Source organism: Symphalangus syndactylus, chromosome 13 (genome assembly GCF_028878055.3).
Source record: "Symphalangus syndactylus isolate Jambi chromosome 13, NHGRI_mSymSyn1-v2.1_pri, whole genome shotgun sequence".
Lineage (NCBI taxonomy): Eukaryota > Metazoa > Chordata > Mammalia > Primates > Hylobatidae > Symphalangus > Symphalangus syndactylus.
This window is the reverse complement of record NC_072435.2, coordinates 44,904,660-44,931,443: the sequence shown is the minus strand read 5'-3', so window position 1 is coordinate 44,931,443 and position 26,784 is coordinate 44,904,660. Positions and strand designations below refer to the sequence as shown.

At 56.7% G+C, this 26,784-nt stretch overlaps 1 protein-coding gene across 3 annotated transcripts in view; it reads right to left on the bottom strand.

The window, feature by feature from the left end:
- CRTC1 (CREB regulated transcription coactivator 1) overlaps positions 1-26,784 on the bottom strand; it is a 100,080-nt gene that overhangs the window by 30,029 nt on the left and 43,267 nt on the right. For 2 of the 3 annotated variants that reach the window (XM_055236455.2, XM_055236457.2), the window contains exons 2-6: positions 9,637-9,753; positions 8,502-8,549; positions 6,662-6,799; positions 5,507-5,568; positions 2,773-2,867 (exon numbers count right to left, since the gene is read on the bottom strand). In XM_055236455.2, coding sequence (XP_055092430.1) covers positions 2,773-2,867; positions 5,507-5,568; positions 6,662-6,799; positions 8,502-8,549; positions 9,637-9,753 — 460 coding nt within the window. The remainder of the gene's footprint in view (positions 1-2,772; positions 2,868-5,506; positions 5,569-6,661; positions 6,800-8,501; positions 8,550-9,636; positions 9,754-26,784) is intronic. The other variant, XM_055236456.2, reaches the window with a different exon arrangement.

Sequence of the window (26,784 nt, the reverse complement as noted above, 5' to 3'; positions counted from 1 at the left end):
ACAAGGCTGGGCACAGTGGCTCACACCTGAAATTATAGCACTTTGGGAGGCCAAGGCAGGCAGATTACTTGAGCTCAGGAGTTTGAGACCACCCTGGGCAACATGGCAAAACCTCACCTCCACAAAAAATAAGCAAGTTGGCCGGGTGTGGTGGTGCTCACCTGTAGTCCCAGCTACGCGAGAGGCTGAGGTGGAGGGCTCGCTTGAGCCTGAGAGGTAGAGGCTGCAGTGAGTTGTGATCATGCCATGGCGCTCCAGCCTGTGTGACAGAGCAAGACCCTGTCTCTAAAATAAAATAATATAAAACAGCAGCTCTGGAGCCTAAGGATGTGTGAATTCTGCTTCCCACAGAAGAGGCTGAACCAGCGTGGGCCTCAGAGGCGTCAGGCTACAGAGAACAGCCAAGAATCTCTCCCAAGAGCAGCTGCCTAGCTTGTGTGTATATTTTTCTTTCCTTCTTTCTTTTCTTTTTTTTTTTTTTTTTTTTTTTTTTTTTTTTTTGACAGTCTTGCTCTCCCACCCAGGCTGGAGTGCAGTGGCACCTTGGTTCACTGCAACCTGCGCCTACTGGGTTCAAGAGATTCTCCTGCCTCAGCCTCAGATTACAGGCATGTGCCACCACGCCCAGCTAATTTTTATACTTTTAGTAGAGACAAGGTTTCTCCATGTTGGCCAGGCTGGTCTCAAACTCCTGACCTCAAGCAATCTGCCCACCTCAGCCTCCCTCCCAAAGTGTTGGGATTCCAGGTGTGAGCCACCGCGCCTGGCCCTAGCTTGCATGTTCTGTTCCGTATCCACCACTTGATCTTGCTTCCTGCTCTGGGCTGCTGGCACCCAGTGGCTGAACCTTTATTGAGCCCCCAGCACCAAGCACAGGGGTTCAGACCCTGTCACTCAATGCTGATGGAGGTGGGACCGGTGCACTCGTGGCAGCAGCAGCCCCATGAGTCAGCCACAATGTCAGCCAGCCCCAGAGCAAGAAGTGGAGAGGGAGAGTCCAAGTGACGGGATGGATGGGCATCAGTCGAGGCTCTGGAACCAGCCGGGCCTGAAGGTGCCTTTCCTTGGATCTTTCAGTCAAGGTAAGAGTAAACATTTCCCCATTTTCTTTTTTCTTTTGAGACAGGGTTTCCCTTTGTCACCCAGGCTGGAGTGCAGTGGCATGATCTTGGCTCACTGCAACTTCCACCTCCCAGGCTCAAACAATTCCCCCTCCTGCCTCAGCCTCCCAAGTAGCTAGAACCACAGGCATGTGCAAACACACACAGTTAATTTTTTTGTATTTTTGGTAGAGACGGAGTCTCACTATGTTGCCCAGGCTGGTCTCAAACTCCTGGCCTCGTGATCCGCCCACCTCGGCCTCCCAAAATGCTGGGATTGCAGGCGTGAGCCACCACACCCAGCCCATTTCCCCATTTTCTTTATGCCTGTTGCACATTTCATTTTTTTTACTTGTAACTGGGAGACCCATGATGAGCACAGCCAGATAGGCCAACCCTTCCTTGTTGAAAGCCAGGCTGCGAGGAGGCAGCCAGGCCAACCCCAGCCCTGTCACCACCTCAGGCCCTCCTAGGAGAGCGGGGATAGATGACGTGTCCCCACCAAGCCCCCACTCCAAGGCCACCAGGGGTCCCACGTCACAGTTCCTTTCCCGGGTTACAGTGTCCCAGGGGATGGTGATATCCTGGTGCCCACCCCTCAGACGTCCTGTGTTTGTGGGGACCTAGTAGGACAGGCAGCAGCCTCAGAACAGCCTGCTCATTAGGAATAGCAGGGGAGCCCCAGGCACTGTGCCGTCCTCAGCACCCCTGGGTGTTCCAGAAGCCTCATTTTCATTATGGAGACATTCTATTCTCCCTCCCGTCTCTGCTGCACGCTGAGCCGGAACCCTGGAGTGAGGTTCTGGCCAACAGTCCTCCTCCTCCTCCTCTTCCTCCTCCTATCAGCAGAATCTCCCTTGCGTGTTAATCACCCACTCAGTGAACAGCAGCAATACAAACATAGGTATGTGAGCCCTAAGCACGTGCAACTCCCTGGTTTCAGCGCCTTGGGCTACACCAGGTTCCCTGGGGCTGGCCTCACAGCCTCCAAGCTCCCTTCTCTGATGGCACCACCCCAGTTTTTAAGACAGCAGATGCCCTCCTTGAAGGTTCCCAGAATGCCGCCTCCACACCTGGCTTCAAATTGGAGCCAAGGACCTGGGTACAGATCTGCCCCCGCCGCAGGGGTGTGCATGGCTCAGCTGGAGGCGACACTCTGGCCAAGAGTTGGGAAGAGATGGCCTCTTTCTCACTCGCTATAGCTAGGACGGGCCCAGGGGCTGCAGACGAGGAGAGTTCTCAGCAGCAGAGCCAGGGAAGTCCAGTGGGAAGCAGTGGAAGGAGCTGAAACCTGTGGCTTGAGGTCGACCCCTGGCCTGCTCTGTCGTGAGCTGACAAATGCTCCTTTGCATGGGCTTGCTGCCACTACATTTGAAACAAGCATCTGTGCAGCACCCAGACTTGATGGCCACGCCCTCAATCCAGGAATGGGAGCCAACGTGTGCCTGCAGGGTTGTTTTATCTGCCTAGAAAACTCCTATGCACTCTTCAAAACCCAACTTAAGTAGCACCACCTCTGAAAGTTTCCGATCCCCTCCCCCGATCCCTCAGCATGGTCTGAATCTTCCTTTGAAGGGCCATCTGCCCACAAGCTTGTGACCTCCTGGAGAACAGGGGTTACCTGCTGGACTTGCCTCACCTCAGCAGAGACACCCGAGTCCCCTGTCCATACCTCTTTTCTGGTGCACGTCCTGGGACCCACTGGTAAAGGATTCTGGCTGTGTGGGCGTCATTGTGCTCTGGTGCAGGGCGGAGTCGGAATTGGTCCTGGTGGGGAGGGAGGAAGAGACAATGAGCCTGAGCCCAAGGCAGACAACGCGACAGTCCTGATCCCAGCTGGGACATGCTGGATGGACAGGGTGGCAGCTGTAGATCATTTTTGTGACCTGCTGTACCTGAGCAAAGTCTCAGGACCTCATTCTACAAAGAGCCACCAGAGTGACTGTGGTGTTCATCTGCAAAGCCCGTGAAGAACAAAAAGCAGCCGGGCGAGGTGGCGCACGCCTGTGGTCCCAGCGACGCAGGAGGCTGAGGTGAGAGGGTCACTTGAGCCCAGGAATTCAAGACCAACCTCGGCAATAGAGCAAGGCTTCTTGGCTTTGGGGAAAGGACGGTGCCCTCCTGCTGAAACCTCCCAAAGAAGGAGCCCCACAGGTGCCCAGCCTTGGGGTATGAGCCTCCAGCCTGTCACCAGGTCCCCTCTTAGTGACAAACACAATCAGGTGACTGTGCCCTCTGGGATGCTCAGTGTCACACAAACCCAGTGTGACAGGTGGAAGGGGCTAGAAGGCCCCGGAAGGAATGAAGCCACTTAGAGGCCCCCATGGTTGGGAAGCCAACCTGAGGCAGGAGGTCTTGCTTCAACCAGCCCAGGAGAGGCTCTTCCCTCTGCCTCCAGGGACCCCATTTCCCTCTGGGAACTGATGGAGAGAAGGCACAAGGCCACCCAATCTGCTCCTGGCTCCAGGTGCCTCAAGAGTGGGTCCCCAGAAAACCTCCTTGGCTGCGAGGCAAAGTATGGGTACAGCCACCACCAGCTATGTGTCTCTGAGCAAGTGTTCTGACCTCTCTGTGCTCAATTTCCTCATGTCTAAAATGGACTACAATGGAGATGAACACACTGCCCATTCCATAAAGCTCCATTCATTTTATGTAAGTTAATGAATGTGATGGTAGGAACAGGGCCTGACCTATGATATGGGCTTGGTGAGAATTTAATATTGTAGTATACATATATATTTTGAACAGCTTGCTTACTTTTCTTCTGTTTACTAACGTGTGTGTATGTGTGTGGTGTGCGCGCATATGTATGTATGTATATGGTTTTTCTTTTTTTTTTTTTTGAGACAGGGTCTCACTCTGCCCCGCAGGCTGGAGTACAGTGGCACGATCATGGCTCACTGCATCCTCAACCTCCCGAGCTCTACTGATCCACCCGCCTCGGCCTCCCAAAGTGCTGGGATTATAGGTGTGAGCCACTGTGCCTATTACATATATTTCTATTGTAGTAAAATATATATAACAGCCAGGCATAGTGGCTCATGTCCTGTAATCCCAGCACTTTGGGAGGCCGAGATGGGTAGCTCACTTAGGCCCAGGAGCTTGAGACCAGCCTGGGTAACGTGGCAAGATCTTGTCTCTCCAAAAAAAAAAAAAAAAAAAAAATTAGCTGGAAGCAGAGGTGGGACGATTGAGTCTGGGAAGTCAAGGCTGCAGTGAGCTGTGATCGCACCATTGCACTCCAGCCTCAGTAACAGAGTGTGACCATGTCTCAAAAAAAATTATATATATACACACACGTTTGTATACATATGTATGTAAATATGTGTGTATACATGTATAGTTTTAACTGTTTTTAAGTGTATAGTTCTGTGACATTAAGTACATTCACATTGTTGTGCAACCATAATCTATATTATTGTATGATTTTATATTAACTACATTATTGTTATTTTAGGCCCCTGAGACAGGGTCTCACTCTGTGGCCCAGGCTGGACTGTAGTGGCATGATCATAGCTCACTGCAGCCTTGACCTCCTGGGCTCAAGCAATTCTCCCACCTCAGCCTCCCGAGTAGCTGGGAGTACAGGCGCGCACTACTACATCTGGCTAATTCTCTCATTTTTTGTAAAGATGGGATCTTTCTATGTTATTCAGGCTGGTCTTCAACTTCTGGGCTCAAGTGATCGCCTGCGTTGGTCTCCAAAAGTGCTGGGATTACAGGCGTGAGCCACCGTGCCTGGCCTGTATTTTTCCTAATCTTCCATCCTAAATGTATTAATATAATTTTATCATCACATTTTTAATGGCTGTTGAGTAACATGGGTACGTGCTCTGAATACAGCATTAAATAGGAAAGAGCAAGCTACAGTGCTGAATATGAGGTTTCCTCCCACTTTCTTTTTCTTCCGATGGAGTCTCACTCTGTCACCCAGGCTGGAGTGCAGTGGCTCGATCTCAGCTCACTGCAACCTCTGCCTCCCGTGTTCAATTATCCCACCTCAGCCTCCTGAGTAGCTGGGATTATAGGCATGTGCCACCATGCTGGTGAATTTTTGTATTTTTAGTAGAGACGGGGTTTCACCATGTTGGCCAGGCTGGTCTCGAACTCCTGACCTCAAGTGATCCGCCTGCCTCGGCCTCCCGAAGTGCTGGGATTACAGGCCTGAGCCACCACTCCTGGTCCCACTTTTTTTTTTGTCATAAACGGAGGGAAGGGAAATGTTAGAAGACCCCCCAAAGCTGGAACTCCTGTTTCAGGGTGAAGGCTAATTTCTAGAAACTTCTGGATGCATCTTAGTTCGGTCATTTTTTAAGCGACTGTGTCCTGCTTTTCCACATGTAACCATGTTGAGAGTCTGGTTTTGTTTCCAACAAGAAGGAGGCGGGGGGGCTCCAGCCACTGACCTTCTCCAGCTGGTGTCCGCGGGTGGTGAGAGGTACACGGTGCCATAGGGGCAGCTGTCGGCGTGAGCGTGAGTTAAGGGGGCAGTGCCACTGGCTGAGACCCCGCCTCCAACAACACACTCTCAGCCCAGGGCAGGAAGCCGCGGCTGGCTGGCTGGGGTCGGCCTGGGGCCTGCAAACAGCTGGGACCAGTAGGACGGGGGGCGTTTCCTGCCGGCCTTTCCTGCCTGGCTACAAGCAGCCCCCGTTCCAGGGGCTCTCCAGGGGTACGGCCCTGTCCACCTAGCACTCAGCACTCTGCTCCGTGAGCGCACGTGCGGGCTGCACCTCTTCCAAGGGAGGGGGTTCTGGGCTGTGAAAGTAGGGCCTGTGGGGGCGCTGGGGAGTCTGAGTTCAGCTGACCCTGGTCTGGACTCTCCATCCTGGGCTGACGGGGTGGCTCCTGGGGCCCAAGGGCTCGGTCTGGGGCCCAGCTGGTCGAGCTCCCCCAGCCCACGGAAATGAGAACCGGAGAACAAGCTTCTCTGTTCTGGAGAGCCGGGGGATCCCGGGAGCAACCTGAGGCCGCTCAGACTCTGGTGTTGTGGGGCCCGGCTGGCTGAGTACCAAGGGGCGGCTGAGTTGGAGGGGAGTGGGGGACTCTGGCTGATCTCTGCTTGACCGAGTCGGAGAGGCGAATTTTACTCCTGTCTTACAGAGATGGAGCCTCCCTTGGATGCGTCCGGATCTCACACAGACCCCCTTAGCCCCACTGCCTTGGCTGGGCTGCCCTCCGTGCAGCGCATAGGAGAGGCCTCATCAGCTCACAGCCCTGACTGTGTGGGCTCCCTGCTCACCGCCTTCCTGGCCCCACTGCCCTGCCAGGTCTCTAAGCCCTCTGTGGTCAGGTATCACCTTCCTCAACTCCTGCCTTGGAAGCTGTTCTCTGTGCCCCTTGAGCCCCCAAGTCTGGCCAAAGGCTCTAGGGCTTGTGGAACAGCCTCCTCCAGGAAGTCCCCCAAGCTGCCCTGAGATCAAGCCTCCCAGATGGTGCTGCCCTGATTCTTCCCAGAGCTGGAAGCAGGCAGGCGTGTCAGAACCTGCTGGGTAAACTTGGGGTCCTGCCGGCACTGACAGGGCCTGGCCCCCACCCTCATCCTCTGGGGAAAAGGATATCTGCCGTCCGTGTTTGTCCACTGACAGGGGCCGGCGGTGTGGGGAGCCGAGCCGGCCACGCTCCCGGTACACCCTGTCCACCAGCCCATGGTGTCGGGTGGTCCGGCTGGTGTCCAGGCCCGAGGATTGGAAGGGGGTCTGGGGGAGGAGGAGATGGAAACAGAGAGAGAAACCCAAACAATGGTTACCAGCTGTGGCCCCAGCGCTGGCCCCAGAGTCTGATCGCAGGGCCCCCCACTCCGGAGCACCCTCGGCCATCGCTCCACAGCCTGGGATGGGCTTCTTCCTTCAGCCCCAGCTCCCCGGCTCTCCAAGCACTGGGGGGCAGGGAGGGGGTGTGAGCTGGGGTCCCGGGAGCCAGGGTGGCAGGGGCGTGCAGTGCAGCTGGCATGCACAGGCCAGGCAGAGCGGCACAAGCTCGGGGCCAGCGCCCGCCGGGTGCCAGGGGTGTAGCCGGCCTGGGCAGCCCTCCTCCCCAGCCTCACCAGGTGCAGACAGGCCTCCGCCCTCTCTCTCCGGGCCTGGACGGCCTCCTACCCCCACCTACGTCATCCCTGGAGGGGCCTGCCAAGAGACGGCCCAGGGGCTTCCAGCCCAGGACTGTTTTGGGGCCCACCTGGCCAAGCGCGAGTTCCTGGGAGGCTTCCTTGTGGAGCCCAGGGCTGCTCTTGATTGAGACGCGGCCCCCACACACCCTCCCCCGCAGCCTCCTCCAGGCACTCCAGGCACCACCGGAGCCAAGTACAGGCGCCTTCCGGAGCCATGGCCCACTGCTTGGCTGGACGGGGCTTCCTCCTAGCACCTGGGGCTGGCACCAGGCTGGCCCTCCCCAGGCCCTGCTACATGCCTGGCCTCATGCCCCCGGGGCTGCCAGGAGCCCGCCCTGACCCTGTGTTGCCCACTTGCTATCTGACCGGGGTGAGATCAGCAGGCTCTGCCAGCTTTGGATGCAGCCAGTCCCCCGGTCTGGCCATCTGGACCCTGAGCCCTTGTGCCTTCTCTGGGCAGCCGGGCAAAATGAGACTCTGATACTAAAGTGAGTCTCTTCTCCAGAAGCCTGTCCATGGCTAGGATCGCTGCTTTGTCCCAGCCTCGGCCAGAGTTCAAGGCTGACTACTGTCCCCAGCCCTGGGGACCCCCAAGTCTTTCTTCGATCCAGCATGAACTCTGCTGGTTTGGGTCTTTCTGTGGCTCTTGCCCCCAAAAGGCTGTGGGCATGGGAGACGTGGGCCTGTGACAATTAGGGTGGGAATTGTGCTGTCCAGCACACAGGCTCCTCAGGGCAGGGGCCATTCATCTCCTTCCAGAGATGCCTTGAAGCCCAGAGGGAAACTGAGGCAGCCAAAGCTGAGTCAGAGGCAGAATGAAGCGGGGGCTGGCCACACCCGGGCTCGCCACGTCCTGCCTGCTGGCCTGGTTTGGGAGATGCGTAAACGTGTGTGTGTGTGTGTGTGTGTGTGTGTGTGTGTGTGTGTTTGGGAGATGCGTAAACGTGTGTGTGTGTGTGTGTGTGTGTGTGTGTAGGGACGGACCATGCAGCTTTGGGGCACATGCTTGGATTCTGCTCTGCTGGACCCCAGATGGGGATGCGCGGCTGTGGCATCTGCCCCAGATGGACCCCAAGAGTCCCCAGGGCCTCTCGACGCGACCATACGCACTTCCCGAGATGGGGGTGCGGAGTGGATCCATTTCCATTTGGCGGACGGGACACCTCCACCTCCCTGGGAGCCGCAGGGGCGGCCGCTTGGGGAGCTCAGGGATCCCCAGCGCCCGCACACGGGTCGGGGTCTTGCAGGCTGGCGCCGGGGACGCCGCGGCCTCAGCCTGGGGGCTCATTTACCAGAGAGACAGGAGCCGCTGCCAGGGCCTCCCCCAGAAATCCGCTGGGCTGAAAATGCAAAGAACCGAGACTTTGAGACGCTGCTGCCTTGCCTGGCCCCAAAGGCGGGATGCGTGGGACCCCCCTCCCCAGGCTGTGGGCCTCGGGTGACAGACACCCAACAGGGTCCTGTGCCCCTCAGCCCCACTCAGGCTGAGCTTGCCCAGAGAGAGACTCTCCTCCAGGGAAGAGGGGACAGGAGAAACAGGAAAGGTAGAGAAGGGCAGGAGGGGAGAAAACCCGGCTGGGAAGGGCTGTGACAAAGAACACGCCCAGCATCAGTGACGGCCCGCACTCAGTGTATGCCGGGGAGGCGCACCGTGGTAGCCAGCCCAAGGATCCCTGCCCTGTCCAGCGGCGGTGCAGGTGGCGGTGGAGCTGGTGGGTGACTCGGGAGGGGCCCCGGCTCCATCTGGCCTGTCAGTGGCCATGGCTGTGTCCGAGGTGGTTTTCTCAGCCACAGAGTAGGTGTGACCCCCCCCAGGGGGACCTGTCCATGCAGAGCCCAGACACCGTCCTGGGGGTGGCCCTGATTCATAAGCCAGCTCCCTCGGCCCCACCCCATCTCCATTTCCACCCACAGACCAGGGACAGGGAAGAGGGCCACTGTGGGCCTTATCTCCTGTTTACGATAAGGCTGTGCACGGTGGCTGTGCGGCCTGCGGGAGCCGCGCTGTGTGGGCCTCTGCCAAGAAACGTTTGCAGACAAGTGGGGTCAGGCCGCCGGGCCTCCTTCTGAGAATTGCTGGGCTTGCGGATTAGTGAGGCAGGACAGAGCCAAGCCCCAGTGGCCCCGAGCGGTTCCCGCTGCTGCACAGCCGGCCAACAGGTGTAGCGGCTGCCGAAATGCTGGAGGCCAGATGGAGGGCTCGCCTCGGGGGTCTGCTGATGGGGAATGGGCTGCAGGGGATCTTGGTGCACCCTGGTGGGGCCACTTTGCTTCCTCTGGTTCCCAGGACAGACAAGGAGAAGGCAGGGGTTGGGTGGGCTCCGCCAACTGTCTGATGACCCAAGCTGTCCTCAATGTCTGGCCCCCAGTGGGAGGCTGGGGGAAGCTCCCCACAATGGGGGCAGGGCCAGGGGGTGGGGCACTCACCTGGAAGGGCAGGTCCATGGTGCCACTCCCGATCTGGTTCACGTTGGGCAGGGACCCGCCATAGTACTGGCCGCGGCTGGGGCCCAGTTGCAGGTACTGGGATTTCTGGAGCTGGAGCTGCGAGAGAGAAGCCAGCAGCTGCGGGAGGGGTCACCTCCCAGGCTCACCTCAGAGTGCCAGCCCCAAAGGCACAAAAAGACCCAAGTGGTGGGATTGACAGCCTAAGTGCAGAAGTTTGCAGGACCTCATGACCCAGATGCTTAAGGAAACCAGGTGTCCCTCCACCAAAAATGGCAGAATCAGAAACCCGAGGTGCCAGGACGGCTCCCCAGGCGGGGCAATGCACCATGCAGAAACCCATGACTGTGAACCTGGGGAGTTGGCTGCCTTGCTGCTGACTCGGCCAGTCAGTGAATGAGCAAGAGAGGCACTGGCGGGCCTGCAGCCTGCCAAGGAGGCCCCTCACCAGCCCAGGGGAGCCATTTCTTATCACGGCCAGAGGCTGTGACTTGGCAGGACAGGCGGCTTTCCACTGGCCTGAATCGGAGGAAGCTGTCTCAGAAGCGTGGTGACAGCCTTCAAAGCATGGGACTTGTGATCCCGATGGCAGCCCACACAGAGCCAGAGCAGCCAAGTCAGTCCCCCAGACCCAGCTTGAGTTCTAGAGGGTCCTGAGCCCCATGTTCCTTCCTCGTGGTCCCTCCCAGCCTCTTGGGGGCTGGGCCCAGCTGAGCGCCTTCATCTCGGCTCCATCCCTGCTTCCCACTCCCTGATGGCATCGGGGCACAGAACCAGGGGCCAGGAGCTCCCTGACCAGTCACGCTGACTCTGAACAGGGCTGGAACCTGGCCTCCTCCCCTTCACGTGGCTGATGCTGATTTGCCAGTATCAGAGGCCCCTGACCCAGGTGGCACGACCCGAGGCCCTTGGGGATGCTGGTCCATGATGCCCGCCATGCAACTGGGGGAGGCAGCCACCGTGAGGAGAGGCGGCACTGGGCAGGCAGGAAGGAGGGGTGGTTGTCCACTCTGGCCCAGCAGGGGCGGTTGCTAGGGTGGATACTGTGTACACAACAAGGCCGACTCGTTCCTTACAAACAGCTCCTGGCAGTGCGTGGAGAGCTGGCTGCCCCACCACCCCAGCTTCCTGGGGGGCCCTGGACACCGAAGGCGGAAGTAAAGCTCGGGAACTGGCCGCCTGCCCGGCTGAACACCTCGCCCAGGTAAACAGCTGTTTCCTGTGAGCTGAAGTGGAGCCGATGGTAAGATTAACCTTGTGTGTTACTGGGTGGCTCTCGAGGGCCTGGGGGTCCGGCCCAGGGTCTGTGCTGGGAGCCCTTGGTGGCCGCTGGCCAGAACATCCACAGTGTCCCTCCCAGCAGTCACACCAGATGAAACAGGCCAGCTCCAGGCTGCAGCAAGGGGAGGGGGTGCAGGGTGGGGGTCCTACAGCTCCCACTCCACACCTACCTGGGCATAGGTCGCCTGTGGCCTCCTGTGACTTTATCCACCCTCTTCTGTGTCCAAGTAGCATGACAGAAACCTGTGCTACGTTCACCTCTCACTGACTGTATGGCCCTAAAGGCTGTGACCCCTCCTGGACCTGTGTCCCCCACCTAGAGTGAGTGCTACAGGCGGGTGTGAGAGGGACACATGACGTGTGACACAGCAGGTACTCATGCCACATGTGCTTTCTTCACGGGCTGAGCCGCCAGCTCCCAGGAGGCCAGACATCAGGGGCAAGAACTCCCTGAAGCAGCTTTGTTTGCACTATGTCCCCGGGCCACAGGAAACCTGGGATGCGGGGACAATCTACAGGACTGGGGACGCACAGAACTCTCATGGTTCCCAAGCCCCATCTCTGTCCAAACCTTGCCCACAATACCCAGCTCCTGTCCACTTTGCTGGAGGCACTCAGGCTTCGGAGCACAGCCCCCAGGCCAGGAGTGGACACTGAGTGGGGACTCTGCTCTTCTTTGTTGTTGTTGTTTGTTTGTTTGTTTTTTGAGATGAAGTCTCGCTCTGTTGCCCAGGCTGGAGTGCAGTAGCGCCATCTTGGCTCACTACAACCTCCACCTCCCAGGCTCAAGTGATTCTCCTGCCTCAGCCTCCCAGCTAGCTGAGATTATAGGCACCATGCCTGGCTAATTTTTTTTTTTTTTGTATTTCTAGTAGAGACAGGGTTTTTCACCATGTTGCTCAGGCTGGTCTCAAATTCCTGACTTCAAGTGATCCACCCGCCTCGGCCTCCCAAAGTGTTGGGATTATAGGAATGAGCCACCGCGCCTGGCCTCTGCTCTTCTTTTGGGGAACCCCATGCTCATTCTTGGTTTTGCATGAGGAGTTGTACAGTAAAGGGTTAAGCCGGCCCCAAGAGAGGTCTGGCCTTTGTCCCCAGCTCCTGGGAGGTGACCTGCAGGAGAATATCCTGCCTGATAAGAGTGTCATTGTGTGCCTGAGGCCTTGGGCTATGGCAGAGTCTGCTCACACTGTGGTTTTAGGGTGGGGGTTTGGGCACATCAGCTTGACATCTGCAGAGACTAGAGACAGGTTGGCCATGAGCGTGGTCAGCCATGTCTACAGGACCAGCCCCCAGTACAGACCCTGGACATGCAGGCCAGGGGAGCTTCTGCGGCTGGCAGTGCTCCATGCTGGGAGAATTACGCACTGTTCACACGAGGGGCTGACTGGAGGCTCCGGCCTGGTTTCTCCTGGACCCTGCCCATCTGCCTCTTCCCTTGGGTGATTTTGTTTTTAAGACGGAGTCTAGCTCTGTTGTCCAGGCTGGCGTGCAGTGATGCTATCTCGGCTCACTGCAACCTCCGCTTCCAGGGTTCAAGCGATTCTCTCACCTCAGCTTCCTGAGTAGCTGGGATTATAGGTATGCAACACCACACCCAGCTAATTTTTGTATTTTTAGTAGAGACGGAGTTTCACCACATTGGCCAGGCTGGTCTCGAACCCCTGACCTCAAGAGATTCGCCTGCCTCAGGCTCCCAAAATGCTGGGATTACAGGTGTGAGCCACCACACCCAGTCTCCCTTGGGTAATTTTAATGTGTCCTTTCGCTGCAATAAACCATAAGCATGAACAAAACGGCTTCTGGGGAGTCCTTCCAGTGAATTTTCTAGCCAGAGGGTGGGCACGGAGACTCCTGAGTCTGCAGGAGCTGACTGTCCTCCCCAGCCTGGCTGAAAACCCTGGGAGCAGGGTCCTCCTTTCTCTGGGGTCTCAGGGTGGTGGGACGCCAGCTTGGGCTCTGCCCCCGCGGACCTCTGGCCTCAGCTGGAAGAACTGCCAGATGTCACTGCACTGCAGGCAACATCACAGCTTTTCTCATCGCCACGTCACAGTCCCCTGCCCCTCACCACGCTGTGCTCCCCAAACCACTGAGACCCTGAGGACGAGCTCTGTGAACCCAGCAGCCAGCCCAGGGCCCGCTGCTCAGCAGCGCCTGCCGGCGGAATCCACAAGTGAACAAAGCTGTGAGGCGGTGAATGAATGAATGAATGAACGCTGCTGCACCCCCTCCACAGCTGACTTCACAAGCCAGGTGACAGGCCCGTCTGGAGGCTGTACAAGCCTTAAGATTAAAACCCAGGAGGCCTCAGAGGGCAGCTTGGCCACCTCCTTCCTTAGCTGGCCCAGGCAACACAAGCCACCTCAAGGTGTAACCCTCACTTGGAGCCAGCGGCTAGCTCTGGAGGGAGCTCCTGGGATGCCACAGCAGCTCCAGCCTGCCCTACACAGAGGCTCGGGGCTGACCTGGGACTCAGGTGTCCCGTCTCCACACCATCCTCATGGCTGTCAACAAGCGGGGCCACAGGTGAAACAGCTGAGGCCTGGAGAAGGCGTCTGGTAGGAGTCAGGAAAGCTGCAGCTCCCAGGGTGCCCCTCACTCATGGCCTGTGGGTCAGATAGATGGGCATCTGGTACTGGCTGCCCGGCCGTGAGAGTAGACCCCACTGGCGATTTGGAGGGCCCTGCTGAGGGTGGGTGGGTGTCCCATTAACCACGCTTTGCCTCCAGCCTCCCCAGCCTCACTCCCTCCAGCCACCCAAGCCCCAAAGTGCCCCCAGCTTGTCCTTTCCCTGCTGACCCCCCATGCAAGGCCTGATGGCCCCTCCTTAGAGGGGCATCCCCAACACCCCTGCTCCAGAAGCAGCCCCCTAAGTCACAATCGCACCAGCCTCTGGCTTTGTTGTTGTCGTTGTTGTTGTTTTGAGATGGAGTCTCCCTCTTGTTGCCCAGGCTGGAGTGAAGTGGCACGATCTCGGCTCACTGCAACCTCCGCCTCCTGGGTTCAAGTGATTCTCCTGCCTCAGCCTCCTGAGTAGCTGGAATTACAGGCGTGCCACCACACTCAGCCAATTTTTGTATTTTTAGTAGAGATGGGGTTTCGCCATGTTGGCCAGGCTGGTCTCAGACCCCTGACCTCAGGTGATCCACCTGCCTCAGCCTCCCAAAGTGCTGGGATTACAGGAGTGAGCCACTGGGCCTGGCTCAGTTCTCCTTTCTCTTACAGTTAAAGAGAAAGGCCCTCCCTAATCCAGGATGGTCTCATCTGGAGACCCTATTTCCAACTACAGTTGACCCTGAGACAACACAGGGATTGGGGAGCCGACCCTCATGCAGCCAAAAATCCAAGTATAATTTTTTTTCTTTTTATACTTTTTACTTCTATTTATTTATTCATTTATTTATTTTGAGACAGGCTCTCACTCTGTTGCCCAGGCTGGAGGGCAGTGGCACAATCACACCTCACTGCAGCCTTGGCTTCCCAGGATCAGGTGATCCTCCTGCTTTGGCCTTCTGAGTATCTGGGGCCACAGGCACAAACCACCATGCCTGGCTAATTTTTAATTTTTTGTAGAGATGGGGTCTCACTATGTTGACCAGCTGGTCTCCAACTCCTGGCTTCAAGCAGTCCTCCCACCTCAGCTTCCCAAAGTGCTGGCATTAGAGGCATGAGCCACCGTGCCCCACTCCAGTATAACTTCTGACTCCTCCAACACTTAACTAATAGCTTACTGTTGACTGGAAGCCTCACTGATAATATGAGTCAATTAACACAGATTTGGTATGTTCTACGTATTACATACTGTATTCTTACAATAAAGCTAAAGAAAAGAAAATGATACTAAGAAAATCATTAAGGAAGAGAAAATGTTTGCTATTTGTGAAGTGGATGGGGATTATCCCAAAGGTCTTTGTCCTCACCGTCCTTCACGTAGAGCTGGCTGAGGAGGAGGAGGAAGAGGAGGAGGAGGAGGAGGAGGAGGAGCAGCAGGAGGAGGGCAGCGGCTTGGTCTTGCTGTCTCAGGCATGACAGAGGCGGGAGAGAATCCACATATGAGTAGACATGCGTGGCTCAAAACCATTGATTCAAGAGTCAACTGTAAGGTCACCTTCCCAGGTTCCAGGAATGAGAGTGTGGACATATCTTTTTGTGGGACACGATTCACCCCTCTACAGGGCTTTTGAGGGGGTACCAGTACATGCCACTCTCCAGATGGGAAAACTGAGGCCCCACATGCCTGAAACTTAGCCCCTGCATGACCAGCATGACTGAAGTCACATGGCCTCACCCGGGACAAGTGTTACTGAACCCACCCGATCTCAGATGAGAGCTCGCCAGCATCAATGGAGGCACGTGGGAGGCAGATGTGGACCCAGAAGCTCTGACACTACCAAGCTGACTGCAGGGATGCCCGCTCCTGATACAGCCTGTGCCGGACCCCCTCACACAAAGTCCTACCTCCCCACCTGACCCCTCTATAGAGCCCTACCTAAAAGTGGCTTCTCAGGCCTCCGCTGACCCCCGCCCCTTGCTGACAGGACCCTCGCCCTGGAGAACACCCACCTCTGCCTCTGTCTGTGCCCACGTCCACGCTCCTGCTGAGTCTATGCCCCCTGCCCTGTCCAGGCAGCGTCCACAGGGCTGGATGGAGCAGGGGCCCCGAGGTGGGGGAATGGAGGCCAGGTGGCCCCAGTGTAATGAACCTGTGGCTACTTCTCCAGGATGTGGAGAGATGTTGGGGCAGCACTCAGTCTCCCAGGAATCCTGCACAGGGCACAGCGACACCCCCACCTGCCGGCCCTTCCTGGGGCTCGCTCTGCAGACTGGCCAGCCTTGGTCAGGCCCAGAAGCAATTGCCATGGCAACTGGCCAACCTTCTAATGAGATTGAGGGAAGCAGGTGGGCTGATGGCTGAGCTCGGCCCTGCAAAGCCGTGGCAGACCCAGGGCCTCCCTGTGGGGGGCCAGGGAGGGAGGCGCTGTCTGTGCCAGTCAGGCCTCAGTTTCCCCCCTCCCCACCTCTAGGCTTCAAAGTCTAGTCCCCACTCTCCATGACCACTAGGCTCCAGCTCACATGCTTCCTCCCGGAGCCACCAGTCGCTACCTCCGGGCCTTTGCACAGGTGCTGCCTGTACTAGAAGGCTCTTCCCCCTGGGCCCATCGCTGCCCAGCACTGAGCCTCTCCCAAGGGGCTGCCCTCTGCACGGCCCCTCCCCTGACAGTCCAGATGGGGAAACTGAGGCTCAAGAAAGCACAGAGACTGCCTGAGTACAGAGGCAGCATGCACCTCAGCCTGAGGCATGGCCCTACAAGAGGAAGGTGGGGAGCGAACACTCTCTCCAGCTCAGCGAATGCACAGGATGCACCTGGATCTTGGATCCTGGGAGCTGACCAGGACCCCAGGGATTTGCACCCCTTGACCCTGTAGCCCCATAACTCGGGGCTTCCCAAGATGAAGTTCTGGGAAGGCTGATGAAGGCAGAGGGACCCTGGAATGGGGAAGGAGGCCTGGGCCTTGGAGGGATCTCCAAGCGTCCCAGCAGCCACAGGCGGGGATGTGTGCCGACTTGAAGGACACCCCCACAGGGCAAGAGCCTTCATCCTCCCATGTCCACACTGGCTGGAACCCCTGCTGCTGGCATGAAGCCCAGCTGGGCCAATAGCTGAGAACCAACCAAGGCTCAGGCACCCACCCGCTCAGCCAGCCCGGCTCCCGCCCCACCACGGCAGTGTCCCCACCTCCCCTGACAGACTCAAGGCAAGAGTCTGCCCAGTAGTGGGCATGGTTCTAGGTTCGGTGGACGTGGCAGCCAGCCAGCCAGATGGGCACTGCTCACACGAGCCCACAGCCCAGAGCGGGCAGCAAGCATTAGCTCTCCAGGCAAGTGGTGACTGTGGGAGCTTCAGCCTGAGCCACTGTGCGGCTGTGGACTGGCAGAGACACAGCATTGGGGAGCCTTGCAGGGGAGGAGGAACAGCAGGTGCAGAGGCCCAGGACTGGGAGCTCATAGGGTCTGAGATGGGCCACCAGGGGTGAAATATGGTCATTGAGGGAACGGAAGCTTCTGGAGCCACTTACCATCAACAGCCAGAGCAGGACTCTTCCCCTGAGGGCTCCAGGCCTCTATCGTGAGGCCTCACCTGCCCATGCTGCCCAGAGCCGGCCCCACAGCCCTGTCACCGCCCCCGCCCCAGCACTCCCGGGGGACGTGCCATCTGCTCCCTGCAGTTGAGACCTCAGCTTCAAAACGAGGCCTGCAGGAGCTGGCGTACGCCTCGATCCAGTGCCATGCTCAGGATCCCCTGCTCCCCGGGGGCTCCCCTTGTCACTGCCCTGGATCAAGCAGAACAAAGGAGGTGAACACCCTCCAGGCCGGCTTTTAACCAGACGCGCCAGCAGGGACGGCACCCCCAGTGCCAGGAGGGGCTGATGCCAGTGTGAGAAGGGAGACAGGGACGAGAGCCCTCAGGCCTCTGCCCAGCCCTAGGGCGTCCAAGTCTCTGGCAGGCACCCCCAAAGCTCCGAGTGATGTTGGAGGCTGCGGCAAAGCCTTCTGTCCCTGACTTGTGGACATAGAACTTCCCACGTCTGACCCTCAAGCCTCCTCCTGTGCTCCTCCAAGGGCCCAGCAAAGAGCCCCAGATCTCACACATTTTGCTCAGATGCCCATTGCCATCACCTGTGCGTGTTGTGGGGGACGATTTTCTGCCCAGACACCTCGCCATAGGGGTAAGGGATGCATGCCTGGCATCCCCTGACCGATTCATTCTCCCGGAGGCCAGGGCTGGGTAATGGCTGCAGGGTACACAGGGAATGTGGGAGCTGCTGCCCACCTCCAGGTGCTGGGTCCCAGGGGAACAGGACAGGCTAGTGACTGAGGGGATCACCTGCTGTGTAGCAGGAGCTGCCAGCCCTGACGGACCCTCTCCAGGGAGCTGCCACTGCCCACCTCTGGAGACTGTGTGTGTGGGAACACAGCTCGGAGCAGCGAGGCCACAGCCTGAGACTGACATCCCGCATCTGTTTTCTTTCTCTCTCTCTTATTTGCGACAGGGTCTTTGTCTGTGGCCCAGGCTGGAGTGCAGCGGCACGATCAGGGCTCACTGCAGCCTCTTGTGCTCAAACAATCCTCCCACTTCAGCCTTCTAAGTAGCTGGGAGTAGTGGTGTGCACCACCATGGCCTTTATTTTTTATTTTTATTTTTTTCTGTAGAGACAGGGTCCCCCTATGTTGTCTAGGCTGGCCTCAAGCAATCCTCCCGCCTTGGCCCCCAAAGTGCTGGGATGACAGGTGTAAGCCAGTGCGCCTGGCCCACCGTTGGTTTCTCTCTGTGTCCTGTTTCTTTTTATTTTTTTTGAATCTTTTACGTGAAAAATATGCTTTCAAAAAAGCTGCAATAAAATCCACATAAAAAATTTACCATGATCTTGTTTGAAAATGAATGATTCAGAGGCATTTAGTACACTGTCAACCATCACCTCTGGTTCTAGAACATTTCAATCATTCCATAAAGAAACCCCATCCCCATCAGCAGTCACTCCCCATTCCCCTTCCCCAGCCCCTGGCAGCCTCTAATCCGCTTCTTGTCTCTGTGGATTTATCTGTTCTGGACTTTTTTTTTTTTTTTGAGACGCAGTCTCACTCTTGTCACCCAGGCTGCTGTGGAGTGGCATAATCTTGACTCACCGCACCCTCCACCTCCCGGGGTCAAGCGATTTTCAGCCTCCCAAGTAGCTGGGATTACAGGCGCGCACCACCATGCCTGGTGAATTTTTGTATTTTTAGTAGAGATGGGGTTTCACCATGTTGGCCAGACTGGTCCTGAACTCTTGACCTCAAGTGCTCCGCTCACCTTGGCCTCCCAAAGTGCTGGGATTACAGGCAGGAGCCACCGCGCCCGGCCAGCCCCTCTGTTTTCTTACAGGAGTTTTACACTTCTAGCTCTTGCTTTTAGGTCTTTGGTCCATTCTGAGTTCATTCTGGCTGTCAACTTTGTTTTTGCCTCAGTTCCTCCATGCTGTGGGTCCCCACGTTTACTGAGGGCCTGGTGAGAAGAGCCAAGCTGAACCCTCGCTGCCTGGCTGGTCCACCAGAGTTCCTCAGTAAACACCTGCCAAGCTTGGGGAGCGATAAGGAATGATGATCACGGGCACGTGGATTCCAGGCTGAGTCTCCTGGGCCCTGGAGACACTCCCCTGCTGCCTCCTTGCTCCCTCCACTCGTGTAAATACAGAACCACATACACAAACACCAGGCCCGCCTCGGAATGCCTTTTATCAGGCATGGTTGCTGCTGCCAAATTTCCAGACCCAGCTGAACAGAGGGTCTGCCGTGAGCATGTTTTGTTTCTCTTGTAGGTGGCGGCTGGGATGTGTGAAGGGTCCCTCGGGGGCTGAGCGCACACAGCTGGCTCACAGGGGCCTCCCTCCCCACAAAGGAGACTCCAGCCCTGCCAGCTGGCCAAGCGCCCACCCTGGGTGGGGCCTTGCAGCAGTCCTAAGTGGGGGAAACACAGCTGCACCCTTATTTTGCAAGCTGGTAAATTGAGGCACTAAGGGAAGACAGAAGGGGCCTCAGTTACAATCCAGGCTCTTTCCGCAGCTGGAAGGGCTGTCTCTTATCATCTTTTTTTTTTTTTTTTTTTTAAGAGACAGGTCTTGCCCTATTGCCCAGGCTGGAGTGGAGTGGAGTGAACACGGCTCACTGCAGCCTCCACCTTCTGGGTTCAAATGATCCTCCTGCCTCAGCCTCCCGAGTAGTTGGGACTATAGGTGCCCACCACCACGCTCAGCTAAGTTTTTTATTTTCAGAGATGGGGGTCTTCCTATGTTGCCCAGGCTGGTCTTGAACTCCTGGCCTCAAGTGATCCTCATGCCTGGCCTCCCAAAGTGCTGGAATTACAGGCATAAGCCACCACACCCGGCCTCCTGTCATTGTTCTGAAAGGCTTCTGGAGTATCCCCAGGTTTAAAGCTCTCTTTTCCTTCCCCCAGAGGCAAACCCCGACTCCCCACTGGCGGCACTCAAGGCCCTCCCCTGCCTTTTGCCGCTGGGCCCTGCACCCACCAAGCCCTTGTCTGGAACCTTCCACAACGGTTCCCATTCATCATCTGGGACTCAGTTCAAGCACTACCTCCCCAGGAAGCCCTGCCGGACACCCAACCCCTGCATCCAAAATAATCCTCTGTCTTAGCAGCCCAGGCTGCCATAATAAAATACCAAAGACCAAGCAGCTTAAATGACAGAAATGTCTTCCTCTGGACAGAATGCCTTCCTTCTGGAGGCTGGAAGTCCAAGATCAGGGTCCAGCAGTACCCAGACCAGGTTCCAGGTACAGCGCCTTTCTTGGCCCTGGGGGGCCACCTTCTGAGTCCTCGCATGGCCTCTCCCAGCTGTGTGTGCTTAGAGATCTCTCTTCCTCTTCTTACGAAGCCTCCAGTCCTAGAGATCAGAGCCCCCCCTTATGGCCTGGTTTAACCTTAACTACCTCCTAACAGCCCCACCTCCAAATACAGCCTTGCTGGGGGTGAAGGCTTCAATGTGTGAGTTTGGGGGAGACAATTCAGTCTGTGGCACCTGCTCACAAATAAGCCGCCTGCCTGTGTCTTTCTGCAGGCCAACATGCCCTGACCCTGGGGGCCCGGCACCACCCCCAGGAATTATAGGAGCTGTCCATAGACAGGTGTATCTGAAACTGGGCAGCCCAGAATCGCCCCACATCCCAAGTCATCAGGGGGCAACCACAGGCAGCCAAACCCAGGCGAAGCCCATAGAGCCCAGGACTCTCCCTGCAGGAGCCCCCGGGGTGCAGGGTGGGTGAGGAGAGGGGGTTCCAGGGCTGGGCTCCAGTGTGCCCTAGCCCTGAAGGGCCAAGTGTCTGTGGTACAAAGGTGATCAGCAGTGCCTGCCCCCCACCCCCCGGGGCAGCCAGGCAGCCGAGGTGTGACGAGCAGGAAGCTGTGGGCGGTGTTTCTGGAATGAGTCTCCCGAAGATAAGCAATGTGCCTGCTCGGTGGGGTTCACGGGCTAGCGGGGGGCCTGCCGTCCAGCTGGAGGCAGCACAAGGTAGCAGGAGCGGCCCAGAGTTCAAGGCCAGGCAGCCCAGGATGAATCGGGTCCTGTGCTAGATGGACTCTCAGCTCCCCTGAAACTCATGTCCACCAAAACCTTGGAATGTAATCTTATTTGAAAAGAGAGTTTCTGCAGATGTAATTAGTGCAGGATCTTGAAATGAGATCATCCTGGAATTAAGGAGGTCCCTGCATCCAATGACTGGTGCCCCCATGAGAGGGGAGGACAGAGACACTGAGGAAAGTGGGTCAAGCGGCAACAAAGGCAGAGATCGGGGTGCTGCGTCTACAAGTCAAGAGCCTGCCGAGGATCGCTGGGCCACCAGGAGCTGGAAAGGGGCCTGAGACTGGCTCTTCCTCCTCCCTCATGGCCTCAGGAGGAACCAGCCACGCTGACTCCTTGATCTTAGACTTCTGGCCTTCAGAGATGAGAGACAACACATTTCTATTGTCTTAAGCCACCTGATTCGTGGTGCTTTGCTATGGCAGCCTAAGAAAATTAGCCCAGGCTGAGCACGTTGGCACACACCTGTAGTCCCAGCAACACGGGAGGCAGAGGCAGGACTGATTGAGTCCAGGAGGTGGAAGGTGCCGTGAGCCAAGACTGTACCACTTACTGCACTCCAACCTGGGTGACAGCGAGACACTGTCTCTTAAAAAAAAGGAAGGAAGGAGGGAAGGGAGGGAGGGAGGGAGGGAGGAAGCAAGGAAGGAAGGAAGGAAGGAAGGAAGGAAGGAAGGAAGGAAGGAAGGGAGAAAGGGGGAAGGGGGAAGGCGGGAAGGAGGGAGGGAGGGAAAGAAGGAAGGAAGGAAGGAAGGAAGGAAGGAAGGAAGGAAGGAAGGAAGGAAGGGAGGGATACTCAGCCCCTGAACTGTGGAGGGCCTGGGACAAGCCCTTCCCTCTCCAAGCTCCCTCTGGACATGGGACTCAACTAAGGCCACAACTCGGGGCACACCAGGAGGAGATGGCCACAGGGGCCACTGGCGGCCTCTGGGCTGGTCCCCAGGAGTAGGGGGGCCAAGGGGGGGCACCACTGGCTGAAGAGTAGGGTCAATAAGGGCCCAGAGGGAGCAGGGATCCTGAGACTGGGGAGTTGGGAGGGGTGGTTACAGGAACCGTCCAGGGTGAAGATGAGGTAGGCAGTGGGTAGGGCAGCAGGAACTGCAGGGGTGGGAGTGAAGGCTGGACACAGGGAGCAGAGACCAGGCCAGGCCAGCTCTCATGGTAGTCACTGCAGAGGGACGGGGAGGGTGCAGATGAAGCCCAAACCAGGACAGCACAAGGAGCGGCGAAAGCCCAGCCAGTGACTCCACGGCAGGCCTGTGGGGAGTAGGGGGGCCCCAGTACACTGGGAGAAGGGCCCATCCTGAAGACACGCCTACCCGGAAGGCCCTGTGGATGTGACCCCAACTCCACCCCAAAGTCCAGGGGCTGCACCAGGTAGCACGTGAAGCAGAGGGGCTCGGGGTTCACTAGGAGCCCCCTGCCTGGGACATGCCCCAGCAGATCCAGGGGAGGCAGGAGGGACCCTGAGTGAGGAGCTGGTGATGTGCTTCGTGGGGTCCACACAGGGCAAAAAGCCCTTACGTCGTAAGGGCTGCTGAGGCCCTCAGGAAAGCCCATCCCCACCAATGCCACCAGCAAGGCCAGCTGAAGGTGCAGGCCACCTTCCCAGGGTAAGCCGGCAGAGGCCGCGGCCGGCCTTGGACAGGACATAAGCACAGGATGGCTGGCACCCAGCACCATCCCACCTCGATCTGTGTGGGGAGCTGCATGGCTAAGTGCACTTGCTGCTGGGCAGTGGCCCCTGGGTGGGGTGTGGCAGACCCTGGCACCCAGTGCATGACCCCACCATAATCACTGAGGGCCAGGTAGGAGTCACAGCTCCTGGCTTCACTGGCAATCCCGGCAATCTGCCACAGGCTCCAGCAGGGCCAAGAACGAGGATAAGGAGTGTGGACACCACCTCTGGGGAAGGCCACAGGACTGCGGGGCTGGGAACTGAAGGGGTTTCCACGCAAATGAAACTGAACCAACTTCTTCTTATTATTATTATTTTAAAGATGGGGTCTTGCTGTGTCACCCAGGCTGGAGTGCAGTGGTGTAATCATGGCTCACTGCAGCCTCAACCTTCCAGGCTCAAGCAATCCTGCCACCTCAACCTCCCCCAGTAGCTGGAACTACAGCGGCAGGCCAACACGCTTAGCCTGTTTATTTTTAGTAGAGACGTGGTCTCCCTATGTTGCCCAGGCTGGTCTCAAACTCCTGAGCTCCAATGATCCTCCTGCCTCGGCCTCCCACAGTGCTAGGATTACAGACATGAGCCACCACACCCAGCCTGAAGCAACTTCTTTTTTTTTTTTTTTTTTTTTCTGAGACGGAGTCTTGCTCTGTTGCCCAGGCTGGAGCGCAGTGGCACGATCTCAGGTCACTGCAAGCTCCGTCTCTCAGGTTCATGCCATTCTCCCACCTCAGCCTCCTGAGTAGATGGGACTGCAGGTGGCCGCCGCCACACCCGGCTAATTTTTTTGTATTTTTAATAGAGACGGGGTTTCACCATGTTAGCCAGGATGGTCTCGATCTCCTGACCTCGTGATCCGCCCACCTCGGCCTCCCAAAGTGCTGGGATTACAGGCGTGAGCCCCCACACCCGGCCAGCCTGAACCAACTTCTAAACAAAATAAGGCGGGCAGGTGCGGTGGCTCATGTCTGTAATCCCAGCACTTTGGGAGGCCAAGGGAGGCAGATCACCTGAGGTCAGGAGTTCGAGACCAGCCTGGCCAACATGGTGGAACCCCATCTCTACTAAAAATACAAAAATTGGCTGGGCGCGGTGGCTCAAGCCTGTAATCCCAGCACTTTGAGAGGCTGAGGTGGGCGAATCGCCTGAGGTCAGGAGTTTGAGACCAGCCTGGCCAGCGTGCTGAAACCCCGTCTCTACTAAAAATACAAAAATTAGCTGGGCATGGTGGCAGGCGCCTAAAATCCCAGCTACTCGGGAAGCTGAGGCAGGAGAATCGCTTGAACCCGGGAGGCAGAGGTTGCAGTGAGCCGAGATTGTACCACTGCACTCCAGCCTGGGCGACAGAGCGAGGCTCCGTCTCAAAAAAAAAAAAAAAAAAAAAAAAATTAGCCAGACATGATGGCAGGCACCTGTAATGCCAGGTACTTGGGAGGCTGAGGCAGGAGAATCACTTGAACTCGGGAGGTGGAGGTTGCAGTGAGCTGAGATCACGCTACTGCACTCCAGCCTGGGCGACAGAGCAAGACTCTGTCTCAAAAAAAAAAAAAAAAAAAAAAAAAAAAAGGCCAGGCGAGGTGGCTCACACCTGTAATCCCAGAACTTTGGGAGGTTTTTGGGAGGTCAAGGTGGGCAGATCACTTGAGGTCAGGAGTTCTAGACCAGCCTGGCCAACATGATGAAACTCCATCTCTATTAAAAATACAAAATTAGTCAGGTGTGGTGGCACATGCCTGTAATCCCAGCTACTCAGGAGGCTGAGGCAGGAAAATCACTTGAAACCAGGAGGCAGAGGTTACAGTGAGCCAAGATTGCACTATTGCACTCCAGCCTGGGCCACAAAAGAGAAACTCCGTCTCAAAAAAAAAAAAAAAAGAGGATAAGGCACGGAGAACTTCCCTGGAGCTGCTCTGTGATGTTACGACTGCTTTTTCAAGTGACTTGGTGTCAGGAATGAATGAAATCAGGATTTCTGATACTTTTAAGCCCAAGCCCATTGTCCTGGTTTTGCTGACCCACAATGCATCCCGGGCAGCAACTGAAGCTGAAGAGGCCTGGGAATAAAGTTTCAAATGAGGCTAATGTACAGTTCTTCACCTAGTAACAAAAGAGTGGGGGGAGAGGAGGCAGAGATGGGCTAGGACGGGACACTTCCTCAACCTCTGTGCAACCTCACCGGGAGGGCCAAGACACCAGGGGAGGGGTCACTTGTCCTGACCCCAGAGTCCCCCTTGGTCCATCCCCAACTCTTGGGCATGATATCAGTCTCCTGAGGCTGCCGTAATAAATGAGCACAAACCAGGTGGCTGACACAACAGAGATGTTTCCCACACAGCTCTGGAGGTTCTGAAAGTAAGGTGGAGGCCGGGCACGGTGGCTCACGCCTGTAATCCCAGCACTTTGGGAGGCTGAGGTGGGTGGATCACCTGAGGTCATGAGTTCGAGATCAGCCTGGCCAACATGGTGAAACCCCATCTCTACTAAAAATACAAAAGAAAATTATCCGGGCATGGTGACGGGCGCCTGTAATCCCAGCCACTTGGGAGGTTAAGGCAGGAGAATTTCCTGAACCTGGGAGGCAGAGGTGGCAGTAAGCCGAGACTGTGCCACTGCACTTTAGCCTGGGCAACAGAGTGAGACTCTATCTCAAAAAATTAAAATAAAAGCAACGTGGCCTCTCTCCCAGCTGCGGCGGCTGCTGGCCATCCTTAGCGCTTCTTGGCTTGTAGACGGATCGCCTCATTCTTTGCTTCTGTCCGCTTGTGTCCTTTTCCCTTTCTTCTTCTTTTTTTGAGACAGAGTCTTGCTCTGTCACCTAGGCTGGAGTGCAGTGGCGTGATCTCTGCTCACTGCAACCTCCACCTCCCAGGTTTAAGTGATTCTCCTGCCTCAGCCTCCCACATAGCTGGGACTACCGATGCGTGCCACCATACCCAACTAATTTTTTGTATTTTTAGTAGAGATAGGGTTTCACCGTGTTAGCCAGGATGGTCTTGATCTCCTGACCTCGTGACCCGCCTGCCTCGGCCTACCAAAGTGCTGGGATTACAGGCCTGAACCACCGTGCCTGACCTTGTCCTTTTCCCTTTTTGTCCCTGTGCCTCTGTTTTGCCTTGTTTGTTTGAGACAGGGTCTCACTCTGTCACCCAGGCTGGAGTGCAGCGGCACAATCATAGCTCATGGCAGCCTTGAACTCCTGGGCTCAAGCGATTCTCCTGCCTCAGCCTCCTGAGTAGTTGGGACTACAGGCGTACACCACCAAGCCTGGCCAATTATTTTTTAATTTTTTGCAGAGACAGGGTCTGGCTGTGTTGCCCAGGCTAGACCTGGACTCCTGGCCTCAAGTGATCCTCCCACCCTGGCCTTCAAAAGTGCTGGGATTAAAGGCCTAGGCCACCGTGCCTGGCCTGTTTTGCCGCCTTTTTTTCTTTTTTTCCCCAAGATGGAGTCTTTCTCTGTCAGTTAGGCTGGAATGCAGTGGCATGATCTCGGCTCGCTGCAACCTCCACCTCCTGGGTTCAAGCAATTCTCCTGCCTTGGCCTGCCAAGTAGCTGGGATTACAGGCACCCACCACCACACCTGGCTAATTTTTGTATTTTTAGTAAAGACAGGGTTTCACCATGTTGGCCAGGCTGGTCTTAAACTCCTGACCTCATGATCTGCCCGCCTCAGTCTCCCAAAGTACAGGGATTACAGGAGTGGGCCACCACGCCCGGCTTTTGTCTTCTTTATAAGGACACCAGTCACTAGATTTAGGGCCCACCCTATTCCATAATGACCTCATCATGACTTAATTCCATCTGTAAAATCCCTACTTCCAAATGAGCTCACTCACAGGTTCTGGATGAACGTGAACTTTCCAGGGGACACTGTTCAACCTTCTACACTCACCAAACCCCAGGTCACCTCCAGCCCACGCTAAGAACCATCCCAAGGAAGGAGATGCCCATGGCTCTCACCTCATCCCTGTAGCTGGCCGCCTGAGGGCTCCTCTGGGGCAGCCAGCTCTCCTCCCGGGCCTGGGCCTCCTCTGCTG